Source organism: Coloeus monedula, assembly GCF_965178545.1.
Source record: "Coloeus monedula genome assembly, chromosome: 9".
Classification (NCBI taxonomy): Eukaryota; Metazoa; Chordata; class Aves; order Passeriformes; family Corvidae; genus Coloeus; species Coloeus monedula.
Window position 1 is genome coordinate 6,906,890 of NC_138789.1, and position 18,262 is coordinate 6,925,151.

Genomic DNA, 18,262 nt, shown 5'->3' on the forward strand with positions numbered 1-18,262 from the left:
AAATATTTGTTACATTTCTGTAAAGTGCTTAATGTTTTCAAATTCCTCCTCTGATCTGTTTTGAGGCTTTTTTGCTACAGGAATGTTGCAGGTCACATTATTGCTTGCAGCTTTAAAAGGGATCTTAAATGGAGAGTATGGATATGGTGATCACTGATGCTCTGCTGGGGTAAGAGCTCCTGCCAGAATTTGTAGCCTACTGTCACTCTGCCTGACAGAGGGCTTATGGAAAACCCATTAACGTGTATGAGAACTTTGAATCTTAGGGCCTGAATTATCAGATGAAATGTTTAGATGAGCACTCCGGCCAAGCTATGTTTGGGATATGACTAACATCTGGGAAAGGCAGATTTTTCAACGTAAGATGCTGGTGGTTCTTGTGTGTCCACTTGCTAAGTTAGATTAAATACATTCCTCTTTCTTACTAATTTTTTTTTTCAGATAGACAGTTACTGTGGGTACTACAGAGACTATGAGAATTGGGCCAAGAGGTGGAGGGATAATCCATCTTGTCCTGGCAGGAATGTTGGCTCATTTAGTCACATCTGGGATGTGGATGGGGTGGTCCCTGCAAGGCTTGAGTTGGTAATGGGCTGTCAAAATTCAGGGTAAAAGGTGGGCTAGGGGGTTGTCCACAAGACAGATTTCTGTACTAGGATGTGGTCCATGCTGGGAAAAAAAGATTGAGAACCCTTCTCATGGAGTCTGGCTGAGCAGTTCTGTCTGAATGTGAGGCAAAGGGGAACGGAAATGGTGCCGCTCTGGAACACAGTGATCCAACTGTGTGAAATCAGTGTGGGTGCTATTAAAATGCCATCTTCCTCTCCCTTCCCCTTTCCTTCCTCCATTCCTCCCCCTCTGCTGTCAGCCTGGCTGTGGAAAAGTCAAATAACATATGACTGTGTTCCTTGGCATCACAACTGCAATTTCCCTTTAGGGGCTTCAAACTTGAGAATGGGAGGTTTTAAATCTTGCTGATTCGTGCTATTCCAGCAAGCATATGTGTGAGGAAAAAGAACAATGCCAGTTCGAAAGAGAAATCACAAGTGAGAAATCATTGCTGCTAAATCAGGTGTTGCAGAGGCCAGTGGAAAATTCAGACACTAAGAAAAGTAGAAAATTACTTTGTTTAGAGCTGGGAAGGTTAATGAGAATGAATTAGAAAGTGCTCTCTGTGTATTCAGCCCCTAAGGATTTGAGCAAAGTTAGAGGGATTTATTTACTGATTATCCAGACTATACAACTGGCAGTAAGATTAAGTGAGGAATTTTGGAACATGCTGACATTTCTTATTTGCATCATTTACTATGGAGATCATTTGTCGGTCCTGCACTGAGTTTGTGGTGAACCAGGGCTTAGTCTGGCCCAGCAGAGACGGATCTGGTACTTCTCATGGCTCGAGGGATGTGGGGGTGAAAACAGTTTAACGTCCTCTTTTGTGTCTCAGAGAGGAAATATCAAGTTTGTCTAGGTGCTTATCAGGGGAGAATTTCAGAATACTTTCCTAGAAGCCATTAATTATGGAAAAGAGTGGAGTTATAGGGGACACATTGCATTAGATCAAGTAAAACTAAAAGACAAGGTTGTAATTTATAGAGCCCGGCACTGGATGCTGTACAGAGCTCCCCCACTGCAAGGCCCCTCCGAGCCCATCCCTCCCGGCCTGCACATGGATCTGCGCCGGATCCGCGCTGCCCTCCTCCTTCTCCCCCTCCACTAGTCACACTTATTTCAGCCAGGCTGGTGGGTACCGAGAAGTTACCAACTCAGCTGGAAGAAATGAGGGGGGACCATGGAATAGGAGTTCAATACAGGATTCAGTTCAAATGGAATTATGCTTTTAATTCATTATTCTGGGCGCCTACCTCTGAAATGATCACATTTGGTGAAAAAAGTGCAACTGTTACACACACAGACACATTAAGTCGTAAACTATACTTTAAACATGTAATCTCAGGCAAAGTATTTCACTCAGTCCCTGTCCACGCACTGAGCACTTACTTGCCCCATTTTAATCTCAAAAATAAGAAAATTCCTTCTTCCTAAAGGAATCCCTCAGCTGAGTCTTGCGCATTTTTGCTGGAATAAGGAAAATTTTGTTAGTGACCCTCTCTTGCACGGTTACTGCTAAGTAAGGGAGGTAAATAACTGAGATGAGAGGCAAGGTGTGATTTCAGTCTTCATGATGGCTGTTAATACTTCCCTGATCAGCCTCATGGATGACTAATTTTCTTGCTTTCTGTGTTCATCATCTTTGGTAGAAACTTTGGGACTTTTATTTGTTTTCGTTCTTAGGGGACTGCATACCACAGCCAGTAGCTTTAATCCTTTAATCCTCACATGTCCAGCTGAGCCTCCACCCATTGATTACCTCCTTTCACAGCAAATGATCCTATTCCACTCACACTTAATGTCCACTGCTGGATCAGGCTGCTGTCTCTGGGAATGTGTTTCATGCATTTGGTAACAAAACCACAATAAATTTCAGCCTGAACATCATCTGGGCTGATCGTTACACTTCGATCATCATCATCGTGACTTGAATTCCAGGGTAACTCACCACTCTTGTGACTTCCCAATATCCACTGACATCTTTCTGCACTGAAATAATAGCAAATATCATGCCAATAGTATCTCATATCCTGGATTTTTTTTCTAATGTGCTCTTATAAATATGGGGCACTTCATATGTTGTTATGACAAGGAAATTGGTTGACTGAAAAGTTTGCAAATTCCAAAGTAGTATTTGTTTTATAAACAAAGGTGCTGTTTTCCTTATGCCAGCCTCTTTCTGCTTTTGCTTGTCCAGCAGTCTGTTCTGAAAGGCATGAAGCAGCTGTTGGCCCCAAGTCAAAACTTGCAGTGCAGGGAGGGTTATGTAAAAGTCCTTTGTGTGAGAGACGTACATGGCAGCAAATGGTGAAATCGGAGTGCAGATGCTTGGAGGGGAGACAGCTATTCACAGCAAGGTTTTATTTTTTACTTGATTTTTACATAGAACAAAAAGTAGAAGATACTGTAATTTGTATCTTTTCAGAAATCCCTCTTCCTGGTGCACTGTTGTGGGTAATTTCACACCACTTTGCACCCACTATCACCCGCTGGATGGAAGGGCTGTGAGAGGTTGCCTATTTCTTTCCCTCATGGAAAGATCTCTGTACCTAGGTCATTTCTGAGGGATGCTGCTCTAATCTTTAGAAGAGATTTGCAGCTCTCCTAGTCTATCTATTTCTGTGCTTTGCTGTTCTTATCATATAACACTTTCCAGATATTTATTTGACATCTTTTGCTGTCTGCAAAGACACTCATCTCTACCCTTCTGCAAGGGATTTCTTTTGAACTCATCAGTCCCAATTATCTTACCTTTTCCCTTCAGGTAGTATCTTACAGAGCCCTGAATCATCTTCAGTGGCTTCCTCTGAACCCTCTCAAAATGTGCCTTAAATTTCTGCTGGTGTGATAACTAGCACTGGATGCAGAATTCTTGTACTGATTTCATAATAGCAAGACATTGTTGACTGATATTCTGTTTATATTGCATTGTGGACACAGTTCCTTTTCTGCTGAACTGCTCCTTAAGTGGCCATTCTCACACTATATGTTTGTAAATGATTTATTCCTGCCTAAGGAACCTCATGGTGGGATTCTTGGGGTGTCCTGTGCAAGGCCAGGAATTGGACTTGATGATCCTTGTGGGTCCCTTCCAACTCAGCAGAATCTGTGAAGTCAAAAATTTTCTTTCCATAATGAATTCATCCATATTTTGAAACTGTTTCTCTAGGTCATTGTGAACTCTGGTCCTGTCATCTAACTTGTTCACATTCCCTTCCAGTTTCTTCTCATCTGTAAGTGTAATAAATCCAGGCTATAACCCACCATCCTGAGCATTAAGACTTCAATAAGCACATTATAAAACACAGGTGGTTTTATATGAAGGTCCCATTGATACAGTTTTCCAGTTTGACAGTGAGCCACTGACAGCTTTTCTATGGAAATGAGCATCCAACCAGTAACTGCAGGGAGAGCACACTTCCATTAATTAAAATCTCACTTGAGATTGTGTCAGAAAGCTTTACTGAAGTCTGAAATATGTGGTACCTGTGTTAATACCTCACCTGTAAGATCTGAATCCCTGCTCTAAAAGGAGATTGGGTAGATTTGCCATGATTAGTTATCAACCTGTTAAGAGCTGTGAGACAAAAGTAACTCCAGATTTCTTGGAGTTCTGGTAATACATTCCTCTCAGTCTCATAGTTCCAAATCAGCTTCTTTATGGAATAAGGCAGGGAGAGAGCCTGACATAGATTCTGAATGTTTAGGATTGTTAAAGCCATGTAGGGACCTGGGGAGCAGTATGGGGCATCAGTAGGAGGATTTAGCTAATGGTCTGTAGTGTGCAGTGTCTGTAACCATAGAGAAGAATCTGAGTAAATGATTGTTTAAGCTAATCCAGAGAGTTAAATACTTGTGAATCAAATTGCACTAGGGTGTATCATTCTTCTAGGGGTTATGAAGTGAGAGGGTGTGTGTGAGGGAAAGCCAGATCATAACCTCTGCTTAGCGCAGTTCAAGGCTGCTAATGAAGGCATGGTAGCTGAAAGGGGCAGCCTGTGTGTGGCTCAGTAAAGGGAACAGCAGTACAAAGTCAGGACATGCTGAAAGCATGGAAGAGAGTGGCAAAGTCACCCTCTGTGAGGGAAAAGGACAGCTTCCAAGCTACCCGGGAAGTGTTCTTTTTCTGCTGCTTGCTTTGTTGTAAATACACAAAAGTAATGTATTGTCATTTACTTGTGGTTCCTTCCAGTAAGAAAACCTCACTGTGTGAAGCCATCATGTGGTTTCAGCAGTCCTCTGGCAAAAGGCACGCTATGTACAGCTGAGAGGATCTTAGCTAAGTTACATATCCAGCATCAAACTGCAATGAAGAGAGAATCAATTGTAAAGATTTAGGAAAAAGCAGAAGGGGTTAGGACAACTGCAGCGTGCTGAGTGTTGGTGCATTAAAGAAAAAATTTACTTGGACAGGGATACATAAAATAGATTTTATATGTATTTTCACCAGCTGTGAATTAAAACATAAATACGCTCTGGATGGAATAATTCATTCTCAGGTGGTCGTTGTTGTTATGAACTTGCAAATGTAAATGAAAGAGCTGAAAGCAGCTTTTAAATGAGTAATTTCTTAGTGCAGCCATGGACGTATTTCTTACTGTACAGAGCATTGTTTTGCTGCTGCTCTGATTTTTACCCCTGAGTCAGTCACCTTCCAGTCTGCTTCCTCTTGGTCATTCTTAATAGAATACCTTTTTGATTACAGAAAATTGGTTGATAACTTCTCTAATGAAAATGCTAGACAAATGCTCCTTCTTGGAACTGACATCAGAAATGTTATACAAGACATTCTTAAATATGCTAGCAGCTGCCCTGAATGTAATGAAATCATGGAAATTAGAAGTACTGCTCTCTCTGTGTGGCCAGCTCAGGACTGTTTTCAGTGTGTTACCCAGTTTTCCTTTCAAAAGGAATCACTTTTCATTAAGTTTCCTTGGGACATTCTTGAACTTGCTTATAATTTCTATAATCAGGAAAAATTACCCTGATATTCTAAGGTTATTCTTACTCCTTTGTTTTGGATTGCACACAGTTCCTCATGCCTACATCCCCTGTAACACACTAAATCATTCCTCTTGCAGCAGAGAGTTTACAATCTTCAGAAGATTGATAACTTTCCTGGTAAAAATGCACGTGTCAGATGAAATCCTATTCCTACTGCAGCCAGCAGTAAAATTCCCACAAACTTAAGAGGTTTGGATTCCACATGCAGTTTTTAGTCTGCTCTTGTATGACACATTAGTTAATCCTTAACACATTCTTAGTATAGAAGGTGTCTAAATGCAGGGAAGTTGCAGAGTAGCAGTGATGTACCTTGGGTTTCAGTAGCACCTTTCCACGCAGGAATCACAGAGCAGCTTCTGAAGGACAAATGAGACCCACAGCAGAGTGCAAGGGATCGATGTTTTTCATTTTCTAAAGTGCAGAGAGCAGAAAGGAAGAATCTCTGTGGGTATATGGAAGGGTATATGGAAGCAGCATCCTGGCTCCCATGTTGCCTTCTCTTCATCTGTGTTTTTTTCACCTGTTGCTTCTTTGTAGCCTTGGTGTATTTTCATCACATACTCTGATTTAGAGTTTTCACAGATGAATTAGGTTTTTTTACCTTTCTTTTCTTTTTCTGTTTTTTAGGACTCTAGCTTCTTCCTTAGTTTCTTTGCTGGAGGTTTATAGAGCTCCCTAAAGTAATTGCAGTTGTGTTCGTTTGAAGTAGTAATATTCCATTCCTGTCAACAATTAATAGCAGTATTAAGCAAGAGTCAACTGACTAGAAACTTAGTCCAGATTCATATGCTGTCACTTAACACTTGGTGTTGGAACTAGTGAGTTCTGGCTCAGGGATAAGGAGCACTGAAAGGACTGGAGCTGCCTTGGCTGTTGGGAAAGGAGGCATGGAAACCTGTTTCCACCTTCTTCATTCTCCTTTCCTGCTCAGCTTGGCCATTCTGTTCAGCAGTGGTCAGAGAGCTGTGAGGGTTGGCTCACATGTTCTGCTTTGGATTTACTCCATTGCAGCAGACTTTCCTTGCAGGAGCCTTTCTGTAAGAAAGAGTGGCAGGGACTTGGGCTGAGGGGTGACTTGTGCTGAAGGTGGACTCACTGTGAGGCTCAGAGAGAAAAGAGCTGTTGTGAAAGAATGGCCTGGAAGTGGAATAGGGCACCTCTATCACTTGGGATGCCCAGCTTTACCAGGCAATCTCATTTCTGGCTGCTGCTGTTGGCATAGAGCAGAGGCAGCTTAGCAAAGAAAGCTTTCTAATGCTTGTAGGTGTCCTGTAGGGCACAGAAATCTGCTGGAAGCAGATTTCCATCTGCATGATGCAATGCAAACAAGATGGTTTCTGGCATGAAAAGCCTTCAGTTGGGACATCAAATCATTAGGAATACTATGGCCAGAAGCTTTCACAATAAATTACTGTAAAGTCATGAAAGATTGATCTTTTTTGATTTCAGAGAAAATAAATCAACAGTATGAAATCAGCTCTGCTACAGTTTCAAACAAGAGACTATTACCCTTTGCCTTAAAGATCAGAGACAAATTACTATTTTTACTTTATGTTCTCTTGATGAGGATAATGATAAACATCTGTCACTTTGCTGCTTAGCCAGTTACAAATCTTACTGCAATCTGTAATTTAAACAGTGAAAAAAAAAATAAAAGGAAAAAAAATACATGGACGAACTGCACTTTATATAGACAGCAAAGAAGAAAAGAAAGAGAATAGATGTCAAATACAGGGGAACTGGGAAGGGGGCATTTTTGGTCTGCGGTTACATGGCTAAAATCTGCAGATATATGATAGATGTATGATTTTCTACTTATTTGGTATTTCACACGGAAAATTACCATTAGTTTTTCTTTAGACATGGAGGCTAAGGAAAATACTTTATCTTCGCACTGTGACTTTTTGGTATATGCAGTTTATTAACAAAAAGATTAAGGTTTATAAGGTAGTGTCTACCAGTGCTACAGCACTGAAAACCCTGTTTTCATCAAGAGCTTTTTCAGTGTCCTCCACAGTCACAAGATTTTTAGGAAGCACTACTAATTATTTTTAAAGATTAGCTGCTTTCCCAGTAATTCAACTGTACTTTGGAAAGTTTTTACAAACACTTAGCTTTGTTTCTAAATAGTACACTGGGTCTTATTTCTTAACAAAACTATAACTTAACACATCACAAACACTCCATTTCATTCACACTGGACTGACCAAACTGTAGTTTAAAAGGTTACAAGTGGTCTACCTGCCAATGCTGTGTGAGCAGAAGCAGACCCTGCACTAGGACATGAAACTAGGAATCCCTTCTTAGCCCAGTAAGAAGGAGTTTCATGCAGGGAGAAGCCTCTTTGGTGACATATTTGTGTATTTAGCACTAATGGCCTTTCACTGGTGTCTTTGATACTGATCTCAACTGCTCCAGAAATCTTTAAAGCACCAGGGATGTGCCAATTTTAGCTAAAAGCTCTATTGTAAATGGAGCTGTGCTGGCAGGGCTCTGGCTGACACATAACTCGTTCTCCTTATTGGCTTATTCAGGTTTTGCAAGTGCTTTCTGTTTCTTCGTGTTCCTCATGTTCAAGGCCAGGTTGGATGGGGCATTGAGCAACCTGGTCTGGTGGGAGGTGACCCTGCCTGGAAGGGAGGTTGGAACAAGATGAGCTGTAAGGCCCCTTCCAACCCCAAACCACTCAGTGATTCTATGATTTTATGCTTCTAGGTACCCACAGAACAGATTTAGATTTTATAGTTCATGCTAATAATGCTCTAGTGGTTGTTTTCAGGGAGAAGTATTATATGTCAGAGTTTGGGGAACATTGTTCTTTGTACTTTCTGGGTAGAAATTCCATTCTTTTGGCATCTTTGAGCCTCAGACAGTAGTTTGATTTTCACTAAAAGGTTACTTTTTTTTTTTAGGTTTTCCTTATATTTATACAGGCCAGACTGAAGCAAAGTATAGGGCTTTTAGCTTCTAGTTCAAGTTCCTGGTATTTAATTAGGTCAGCTATTTACATACAAAGAAGTTTTCTTCTGTCCTATGAAAAAGAGACCTCTAATATATAACCCAGCCTTGAGCACTGGAAGCAATGATGCTTTTGCTGTTATCTTTCATAAACCCATTATTTATATAGGTGCTGTTCACATCTAACAAGTATGAGACTGAACTGCAAAATTTGTCACAAATGAGTCAGCCTTAAGTAACAAGGGTGGGTTTTACCCACAGAAGGGTAAAATTCAAAATCCAGACTTGTGGTGCTGCTTTCTTGCATGGATCAAGCTGGTGAATATGAATGGTAAAAGATTTGATAATAAATACTGCAGTAAGTGAGCTAAGATAATTTCTTGGTGTGACATTTTCCACCGTGTGTCTTTGTCTGAAAACTTTCTTTAATATAAAATTACAAATTTGTTTGGAAATACATAATGTACTTTGTGCAAAAGGTCTCATATAGCATTAAATTTTAAAGGTCCAAATTTAATGATACTGAACACTAATGTTAAACAGGCCAAGACTTCGTATTTTAACCTGTGAGTAGTCTTTTTATGAGTTACATTGCTGGATTACTACAGTTTAGGTCCAGGTTTTTTTCCCCCAATATATTTCCAGTTTACTGCAATCTGAAAGGCTTAACTTTTTTTTTTCTTCTGTATAGACTGAAACTGAAGAGAATGGCCAAGCAGATAATTTTTCAATGGACCCCCAGCTGGAGAGACAGGTGGAGACAATTCGAAATCTTGTGGACTCCTACATGTCTATTATTAACAAATGTATCCGAGATTTGATACCGAAAACAATCATGCATCTTATGATCAATAACGTAAGTAGCAGCCAGGGTTCTAAATTAGTTCAACATGTCTGTCAAATCTCTTACTCTCAAACACACCTCTTGAATACAGCACCAACAGCAGGTACTAAAGAGAAGAATAAATGTCACACTCTTAGACAAAATATTCCAAAATTCCATAGTACTTAGAAGTTCTGCAGCCCTCTCAAAGGCTGGTGCACTGCCTTGAGTGCTTACCTCAAAATCCTAAAGACTGAATTAATTTGCATTTTAATCAGAACATAAGTTATTATTTAAAGGTAAATCAAGGTGGGATGGTTTTGTTTTGGTTTTTATTTGATGTCTTGCTTTTGATATAATAGGAAAAGGAATTGGGAGCTCTACCTGGGCAGCCTGTGAGAGCAACAGAGCAGAGTGGTGCTTCCTTGATTTTCAATCTGCAGGCCTTTGTCATGGATTCATAAAGCAGTTCTTACTTTGTCTGGGTTTTTTTATATTTGCAGGTTACCATTTTCAAGGAATAAATCTAGAAGCCTTGGACACTGTTGTTTAGATAAGCAGATTGGTTGGTTGATTTACTGTGTGTGTCTTTCTTAGATCTGAAGATTATTTGGCTAAAAAAATTACTTTGAGATACTGTTGTTTTTCCACTGCAGTGGGATCTCAGCCTTCACATCCTGGCAGAGTTCTGAATGGACCTTGTTGAAAACTAAGCTTAATATTAGAGCCACTGGTGCCATATAAATTACTAATGGGGAGCACAGCTCCTGCTAGTTCTGAACAGCACTGTTTCTGAGAGGTCATCAAACCAATCAGTCTTTACAAGTGCATTATGCTGTGAGGCAGATGTGATTAGAAGGTAGCATTTACTTTTGACTCAGAGCCACCTCAAGCCTTCATCTGATGGATTTCATTAGCCCTATGGAATTTGTGTTGCATTTAAGAGTTAGGTGGTTGGACAGGAAATTTCAGTGGGATTTCCTGGTACATTTAATATGAGCAGAATTTTTGCATGAGGGCAAGAGATTTTTCATTAATGTCTTTGGGTGTAGGGGAGTTAGGATCTAAGTAACGCCCTAGATATCAGCCATGCTCTAGACTTCCTAAGTTGAGTGTGTGTTCTCACTGCTCTTTCCAGATCACTGCTAGCAACTTGCTGCTTTGACTTAGCCTATCTTCAGTGCCCTTAGAAAGGCTGGGGTTTAGCTTTCATTTCATAAACAGCAGAGCTCAGTGAGCAGTTGCTTGAAAGCTTACATTAAATTTTCTGCCACTCACCTCCTCATATGGAATCGTTTAGGCGTCTCTGAAGTGTGTGTGTCCCTCAGAAGTAGATTACTGTAAGATTCTGTACTTTCAATCTCATCAGCTGCTAGTGACATTGATAAAGCCTGCCATGCTGGCTGGCCGTGGTACACAGAAACCACACACTTCAAATATCAGCTACCTTTCAGTTGACGTCGTACTCCCAAGCTGCATTTGGGCTTCCTAGTGAGCTAAGGTCTACACCTCCATCCTAGAATTTAAATTTGTGGCAAAGAATCAAAACATTTTAAAGAACTGTGAAGAATGACACTACAAGCATTAATGAATTTGTTTCTGTACAGCATAGGCAGCAAATTACCGCATTGAAAACAATAGCTAAAACAGCAATTTTAAAAAACCAGGGCTATTAAAAAGAGAAAGAAATGGTCAAATTAAGAGCGCTGAGTCCTGCCAAAAGGTTGTGCAAAGATCTGGAAAGGAGTGGAGCTGTCATGGAAGGTGGGTCCTGTTTAGTGTGTGTGTTCCTTGGAGTGTTCAGAAGTCCAACTCATCCACCAGGAGTTAAGTGAAAACACTCTCCTTCCCCCTTAATGAGCATATTCTGTATTTTCTGCTGCCCCATCATGTTGCCTCCAAAACTCTGGAAACAAATTGATCCCAAGGAATTTGTTTCTATGACAATTGCAACCTCCCAAGTTTTCCTAGAACTTCCTTTCCACTTTGTGGGCCTGTTAACAAGTACTTACAATTCAACAAAAGTATCAGATTCAAACTCAGTGTACAGAAAATAATTAGATGCTGTCCCTGAGCATATTTTGGGGCCTAAGCCTAGATTATTGTATTCCAAGTGCATCCCTTGTTCTTCCCCTAGGGTAGATGTTGATTACCTTAAAAGAAAATACACTTACCACACAGAACAGCATTGAGTTACCATTACCAATTCAAAATGGCCAAACAAAACACACATATACAAATTTGTATTTCATGGTGCCTTGGTATCCTGGATTATACAAGAGGGGTGGTCTTAAGAGTAGTCAGTGTATGCTCCACAAACAGTGCTGATAGTGATCTCAGCCAAGTGGAAAAACTCCAAAGGACTCATTACTGCCCAAATGAAGGTAAAGGAATGGGTTGTCACTGCATTTGAGGCAGTGACGTGTTGTTGTCCTGCTGATGAGGTTCCAAGCCCACCTTACCCCATTTCAGAGTGACGGGGCAAGTTTGGGGCACTGGCCTTTTGGATGCTTGCTACAGTTCAGCTTTGACTGCAGGCCTGATGTCTGTGAAGGAAAATGTTTTAATTATTTGTGTGAGTCTGCTTTCCCAAAAGGAGCAAACGTGTGAGTAAGCATCATTTTCCCTTCCATTTCCAAGCTGGAGAAAGTGGCTCTTGTGGAAGATCTTCCTCTGTTTAGTACTGCACAGGAGGGCAGGAGGTTGATCCAAGAACCATCCTTAAAACAGCAATCTTCCCTTTCCAGACTAGTTCAGGGATTTATTCAAATCCCCTGCCAGTGACAGACCTCTCATGATAATTGTCACAGGCTGATTTTTTTCAAACAGATATTTGTGGTTTAACAATGCTTTTACAATCAGCTCTGGCCTTAATCTAATTTTAGAACTTCTTTTTTTTGAAGTGATGCCATTAAAATGCTCATTTCATTGAGCAGAATGTGATGCTGTTTAACTATGATATCTGTTTTTAATGTGGAGTTTTTGGCAATCATAAGGAAAGTAGTGTACTCTGGCTCTTGATCAGTACCATCTACTGGAAAACAGCATGAAACTCATGGAAAATTTTTGCAGGCTTTGCTAAGAATTTGTGCATCTCCTGTCATACGTGAATGGGAAATGACAGCCAAGCCCAGGCAATATGGTTTTGTTTCCCTGTGAGGTCTGTCCTCGCTGTCTTCTCGTTGCTGGTGACCAGAAAGGGTCCCATGTATGTCCTGTCTGACTGCTCTCACTGACCTTGTCTGAACACAAACATTGCCTTAGTCTCACTGTCAGGGTTTAAATCACAAAATTAAATCACAGCAGAAACCCATGTGCAAATGGAGCTCGGGTTTATGTAATCAGAATCCTGGGAATGTATTATGGTCAGTATCTCCAGCTCAAAAAAGCTTTTTGGAGCAAAGCGCCAGATGAGAAATAGATCAGAACAGCAACGAAAGTCTCAAATGCAAGGATTTAGTAGGTCAGCAGTTGGTCTATTTACCACAGTCTTATTTAATCAGAGTACCTCTCGCTTTTTATGTCTGTTAATGTGGCCCAGGTTTCCATAACCAGGGCAGGCATAGCAGGAAATCAATATAGTAAATTAGATTACTTGGAGACTTCTCCCTTCAGTTTGAATGTGTGTGGATGGGTTATTCAGAATCTGACAGACTTGCTGGAAATGAAAGACACTGTCTACAGTAGGGTAAATTGTTGCTAAGAAAATAATTGACACGTATGTCATAAAGCCTGAAAATTCCCACTCCATGAGGAATTTATATCTGATGGTACTGCCATTTACTTTCCATTCAGCCATTTAGAAATGGCCCAAAATGCCAGCTGGCTCCTGGGAGCTGTTGGGAAGCCTGTTTGAAATGAACTGTAAGCAGAGGTGTCACCTCAGAGATGTAGAATTGCATGACCACTAGAACTGGTGTAAGGTAGTAAGAAAAACTGATTAAGTCTCCTGCTTCCGTAGATCTCCCCTTGAATTTGTTCAGTGTTGTATTTTCTGTAGAGATTTTTGTTTATTTCTTTGGTGGTTTGGATTTTTTTTTTTTTTTGCTTTTGTCTGATTAAATAGGTAAAAGAATTTATCAACGCAGAGCTCCTGGCTCACTTGTATTCTTCTGAGGACCAAAACACTCTGATGGAGGAGTCGGCTGAGCAGGCGCAGCGGCGGGACGAGACCCTCCGCATGTACCAGGCCCTGAAGGAGGCCCTGGCCATCATTGGGGACATCAGCACAAGCACTGTCTCAACCCCTGCTCCCCCTCCTGTAGATGACTCGTGGCTTCAGCAGGCACGCAGGTGAGGAGCCTCAAATCTGGATTACCATGAAATTCAGGACAGGCAGATGTAGTCAGCATCAGGAGCTCCCTCCCTGCCTGTCTTTTTGGGAAGATGCTCCTCCAGGTCTTTAATGACATCTGTGAGGAAAATCAAAACATTTTCCCATATATACATATTTTGTGGATATGTTTATGTGAGCACCAGACAGGATATTTGTCTTGCAAAAACCATCCAGTGGACTTACAGCTTGTCTGATGCTTCAAATAGTAGCTGCCTCTGTCACCCCAGTTGTGTATCCACTTGGCCTCCTTTTGCAAGCTGGTATAATAATTCAGCATTGCAGGCTCCATGTCCTAGAAATTTCACTTAACAAAACATTATTAGGACTTTAATAAAATACATTATATTTACCTCTTTGCTTGTATGTTGTCAGTGGCAAACATGTGAGACTTAATTGTATAATCCTCTGAATTTGACAGCAAAGGAAAATGCCAAGAAAAAACATGTCCTAAGTTTTAACTTTTGCTTGAAGTAAAATAAAATACATCAAACAAAACCCAAAACCCAAAGCCCCACCTTACTGAACTTCTAAAATCTCTGATATTTCACTAGATCACCTCCTCCAAGTCCTTCAACTCCGAGGAGACCTACATTAAACAATCCCCCAACCAGACCTTTATCGGGCCGAGGACCCGCTCCTGCAATCCCATCTCCAGGCCCTCAGTCAGGGGCTCCCCCAGTCCCTTTCCGCCCAGGACCACTGCCTCCGTTTCCCAGTGGTGAAGCCCATGGAGGACCTCCCCAGGTTCCCTCTCGGCCAAGCCGGGCTCCTCCCAGTGTCCCAAGGTAAGAAGTTTGGTATTCCTGGTGGTGGCATGGTTCTCTCCCTCTGGCATAACAGACAGACTCTGCACTGTGGAGGGAAGTCAAGCGCTGTTGTTAAGAAAGTCTTGTAGCAAAGCAAAACTGGACATTCCCTGCAGAGCCAAAGGTGTTTTATGGAACCAATTTTAGCACATACCCTGTTTGGAAAGACAGGAAGATTTTTTAATTTTAAAACATTCTAGTCAGTCAGTTGGAAGACACTGATTTGCTTACATTATGAACCCCAGTTCTGGTTGTGTTGTACCCACACAGGGGCTCAGAGAGAGAGAGGTCACCTACCCCCACCAGAAGAGGGGCAGGGGTAGAGCTCCTCACTTCTGCCATTCTGAATCCTCACCAGAGGAAGTAAGGGCTCTTCTGGGAGAGAATGAGAGCAATTCTTGTAGAACCAGTGGAACAAACTGGTAGGAGTCTGATTCTTGTCCTGCTAAGCCAGTAATGTACAGCCATTTAAAAACAGTCCATAGCTGTCTAACAGAGTAGATCATATGGTACGAGGCAATTAGTTAAGGAACAAGATTATCTTCAGCGCATTGTTTCCTTTCCTTTCCAGGGCTTTGCATTTATCAGGACCTTTTAAAGTAGCTTTGCATATTGTATAATTTTCTATGCATTAACTGCTTTTTTATATAAGTTATATGAATAAAATGTCCTTAATGTTTATTTTCACAATGATGTAATACACATAATCACTTACATATATATATATTAAAGCCTCTGATTTGGAGGGATTCATTAACTTTCTAAATTATGAGAGGCGTGGGCAGATAAGGCAATGTTGGAACAAAGGGGTTTCTCCATTTTTGATAAATTAACTGTTACATTGAAAGTACTCACAGTTTGGGAAAAAAAAGAGCCAGTTAAATAGGAACAAAAATAAAATGTGCACATTTTCAATTTTAAAAATGGTAATTGAGAAAAGAAGCTTTGGAGGAGAACTTTCTTTTAAATATGTGAGATCTGTCGTAGTTGTCAGTAACTTAAATTTGAGGCTCAGTGTTTCTAATATAATTACCCTTCATAATAGAAAGCATAAATAAATGAGGTCTATCAAAGAAATGAAGTATTCTTATATATTTGCTATGAAAAGGGTGTTGTTGCATCAGTGCCCAACCATGAAACACTCTTTCACCTTAGTGGATATCCTGTAGCTTGCAGTAGGGACCGTTGGGGGGAAACCTGGAATTGCCTTTCTAAACTTTGCGCTGGAAGGGAAGAAGCCCAAGGATCATCCCCTTGGTGAGGGCCTGGGGCTGAGCCAAGGGGCACTGGCCCTGCTGTTTCCTCTGTGCCATCAGAGGACAAATCAGAGCTGAGATCCAGGGATGAGGTGCAGTGTTTTGCTAGCTGTGCTGCCAGAGAGAACCATGGCTCCTCTCCCCTCGCCCTGCAAACCAGCATGTCTCCTTCACCCTGCCCGCCTGTGGTTGTGCATGGACACTGCTTTCCTGAGGTGGCTTGCCAAGAGCATGTCTGATGATCATCTTTTTCATGCCAAAGTGATAGGTGGGATGGAGACCAGAAAGGAATTTTCTAGCACTCAAAAGACACGTGGGTAAGTAGGCTGGGAATGACTCCGTTTGGGACTGCCACTGGTGGTATGAAAAGCAGTGGCAGATAAAGGAGGTCAGTGATTTTAAAATACTGTAGCTGGATACAAAATTGAATGTGCGACTGCCTGACATTTTTGTGGAAAAAATAATCTGCAATACACATCTTCTGGACTGGATCCTAGTTCTCTTTTTTAGAGCTATGAAAGCCTCAGACATAAAAAATCTCAGCTGCTAAAGAATGAAGGAAAGGTTTGCCATTCTACTGAAACTTCAGGTTTCTCCTGCTGACTAAACTGCGAGGGAGGAAATCCCAGGGAAGGGGCTGCAGCAGAAATCACCTGAGGGGGACAGTGTGGCCAGCTCCTGCGCCTATTAAATGTTTCTTTTGAGCCCTGGAATTTCAGCTACGCTTGGTCTGGTTTTAATAACAGCCTTTGCAGGATCATAGGAAATTGACTCAGAAAACAGGTCTGAGAAATTAAAAGGGGGAAAAAAGAGTTTTGAGGAAGAGTTCTTGTGGAAACTTGAGCTTTTTCCGTGACTTGTTTTTGAACTGGGGCTCTGTGCTCTGGCTGTTCCACCACCATTTTCTGCAGTGATTCCTTGAAGTGTTGGGATCTCTCTTATCTAGGGAAATAGTTTAGCTTCCTGAGAAGAAAGTAGTATTTTTAAAGTTACTTTCCAGAGGAACTTTCTGTTGCAGCCCCTATCACTTTCACATGAAGCTGAAAATCCTGACATGCTGAAGAAATACAGGATTTCCATTTTCTCCTGTTCTGCTTCAAGACAAAAAGATCATTTTCAGGGATAAAACTTGGACTCTTTGTCCAATGAGCAGATTAGCACACATTTGGTGTGGAAAATTTGGCACCTTATAATGAGATAAAACCCGTCTTTGAAAACACAATTTTTTTCTTCTATTTTATTAGCATTTAATCAAAGGAATTGTACAGAAGTTGTGAGCTCTTGACATTTTCTCATTGTTCCTCCCTTAATGTACAGGGAAAGGAAAAGAGTTAGGAGATCAGGAAATAATTTTCTTCACTGCTTCGCTCTGATTCTAAAGCTGGTTTGGGTTATGTGCTCTGAATATTTCTGTAAGGAAACAGAAACTATTTGCATGATACATGCCTCTTTTAATTAATCCCACTTGAGGTGGGTGGATCTCTCCCAGCACAGCCTGTGAGTAAAGGCCCCTGGCTTTAAGGGCTCGATGCCAAAGCATATATGATTTGTGAAATATTCCCCCTGCCAGAATCTGGATTATTCCCCCTCTCTCTTAAAAGGCTGCAGTAGTATTTTGAAAGAAAATGCAGCTGTGTGCTTGCTTTGGTAAGACAGCTTTAAGCAGGCACTAGAACCACTTCAGCTTACCATGATGTGAGTCTGCCTGCCTGTGTGGAAAGCCTGATCTTGACCAATTTAAGTTCTACTGTAGATGCTTTGATTTATAGCTTTTAAATGTCCTGAATGGGAATCTCAGCTTTGCCACAAGGAAAACAATTGAATTAGAAATGTTTTTTTCTCCTGGCAGCAGAGCCCATGGCGTTTGTGGGGGTGGGAGGGTGCTCCCCTTTTCTCCCTGTGTCAGGCTCTGCAGTGCTACTGTGGATTCATGAAGGCTTTCCCAACAAAGCACTGGAGATGGTTACTCACTTTGTCACTGAAACAAATGTGACCCCACAGGATGTGAAACCCTGGAGCACGTGTGTCACCTCCAGGCATGCTGGGGCTGGTCCCCAGGGGCTGGGGCTGGTCTTTACATGTGAGGCAAGTAGTGGGGAGAGAATTCATGTTGTGCTGCTCACATACTGTCCCTACAATTTACTTCAACTCACAGCCAGCCAGCCAGCAGGGAGGGGTGGTGGCAGCCCTGCAGCTCCCCTTTGTTATGCCACCGAGGCTAATTCCATGACCTGCTGTGTTGGTAGCTAATCTACATTGTAAGCCATCATTACATATTTCTGCCAAACTGGCACAAAAAGGTACTTTTACTTGACAGTAACTGCAGTTAAAAATTTTCAGACAAAGTCAGGAGCACTGCAGAAAGCATTACTGCCTGATGTCTCCCCGCCCACAGTCTCACACTCAACTCTTTGATTGCCAAATATCAACCATTCACTAAGTTTTCTGTAATGGATTTTTATGGATT

General features: G+C 41.3%; 1 protein-coding gene across 3 annotated transcripts in view; it reads left to right on the forward strand.

The window, feature by feature from the left end:
- DNM3 (dynamin 3) overlaps positions 1–18,262 on the forward strand; it is a gene marked incomplete at both ends in the record, with an annotated part of 172,709 nt that overhangs the window by 139,240 nt on the left and 15,207 nt on the right. For all 3 annotated transcript variants that reach the window (XM_082286863.1, XM_082286862.1, XM_082286861.1), the window contains 3 exons: positions 9,266–9,430; positions 13,464–13,690; positions 14,285–14,518. In XM_082286863.1, coding sequence (XP_082142989.1) covers positions 9,266–9,430; positions 13,464–13,690; positions 14,285–14,518 — 626 coding nt within the window. The remainder of the gene's footprint in view (positions 1–9,265; positions 9,431–13,463; positions 13,691–14,284; positions 14,519–18,262) is intronic.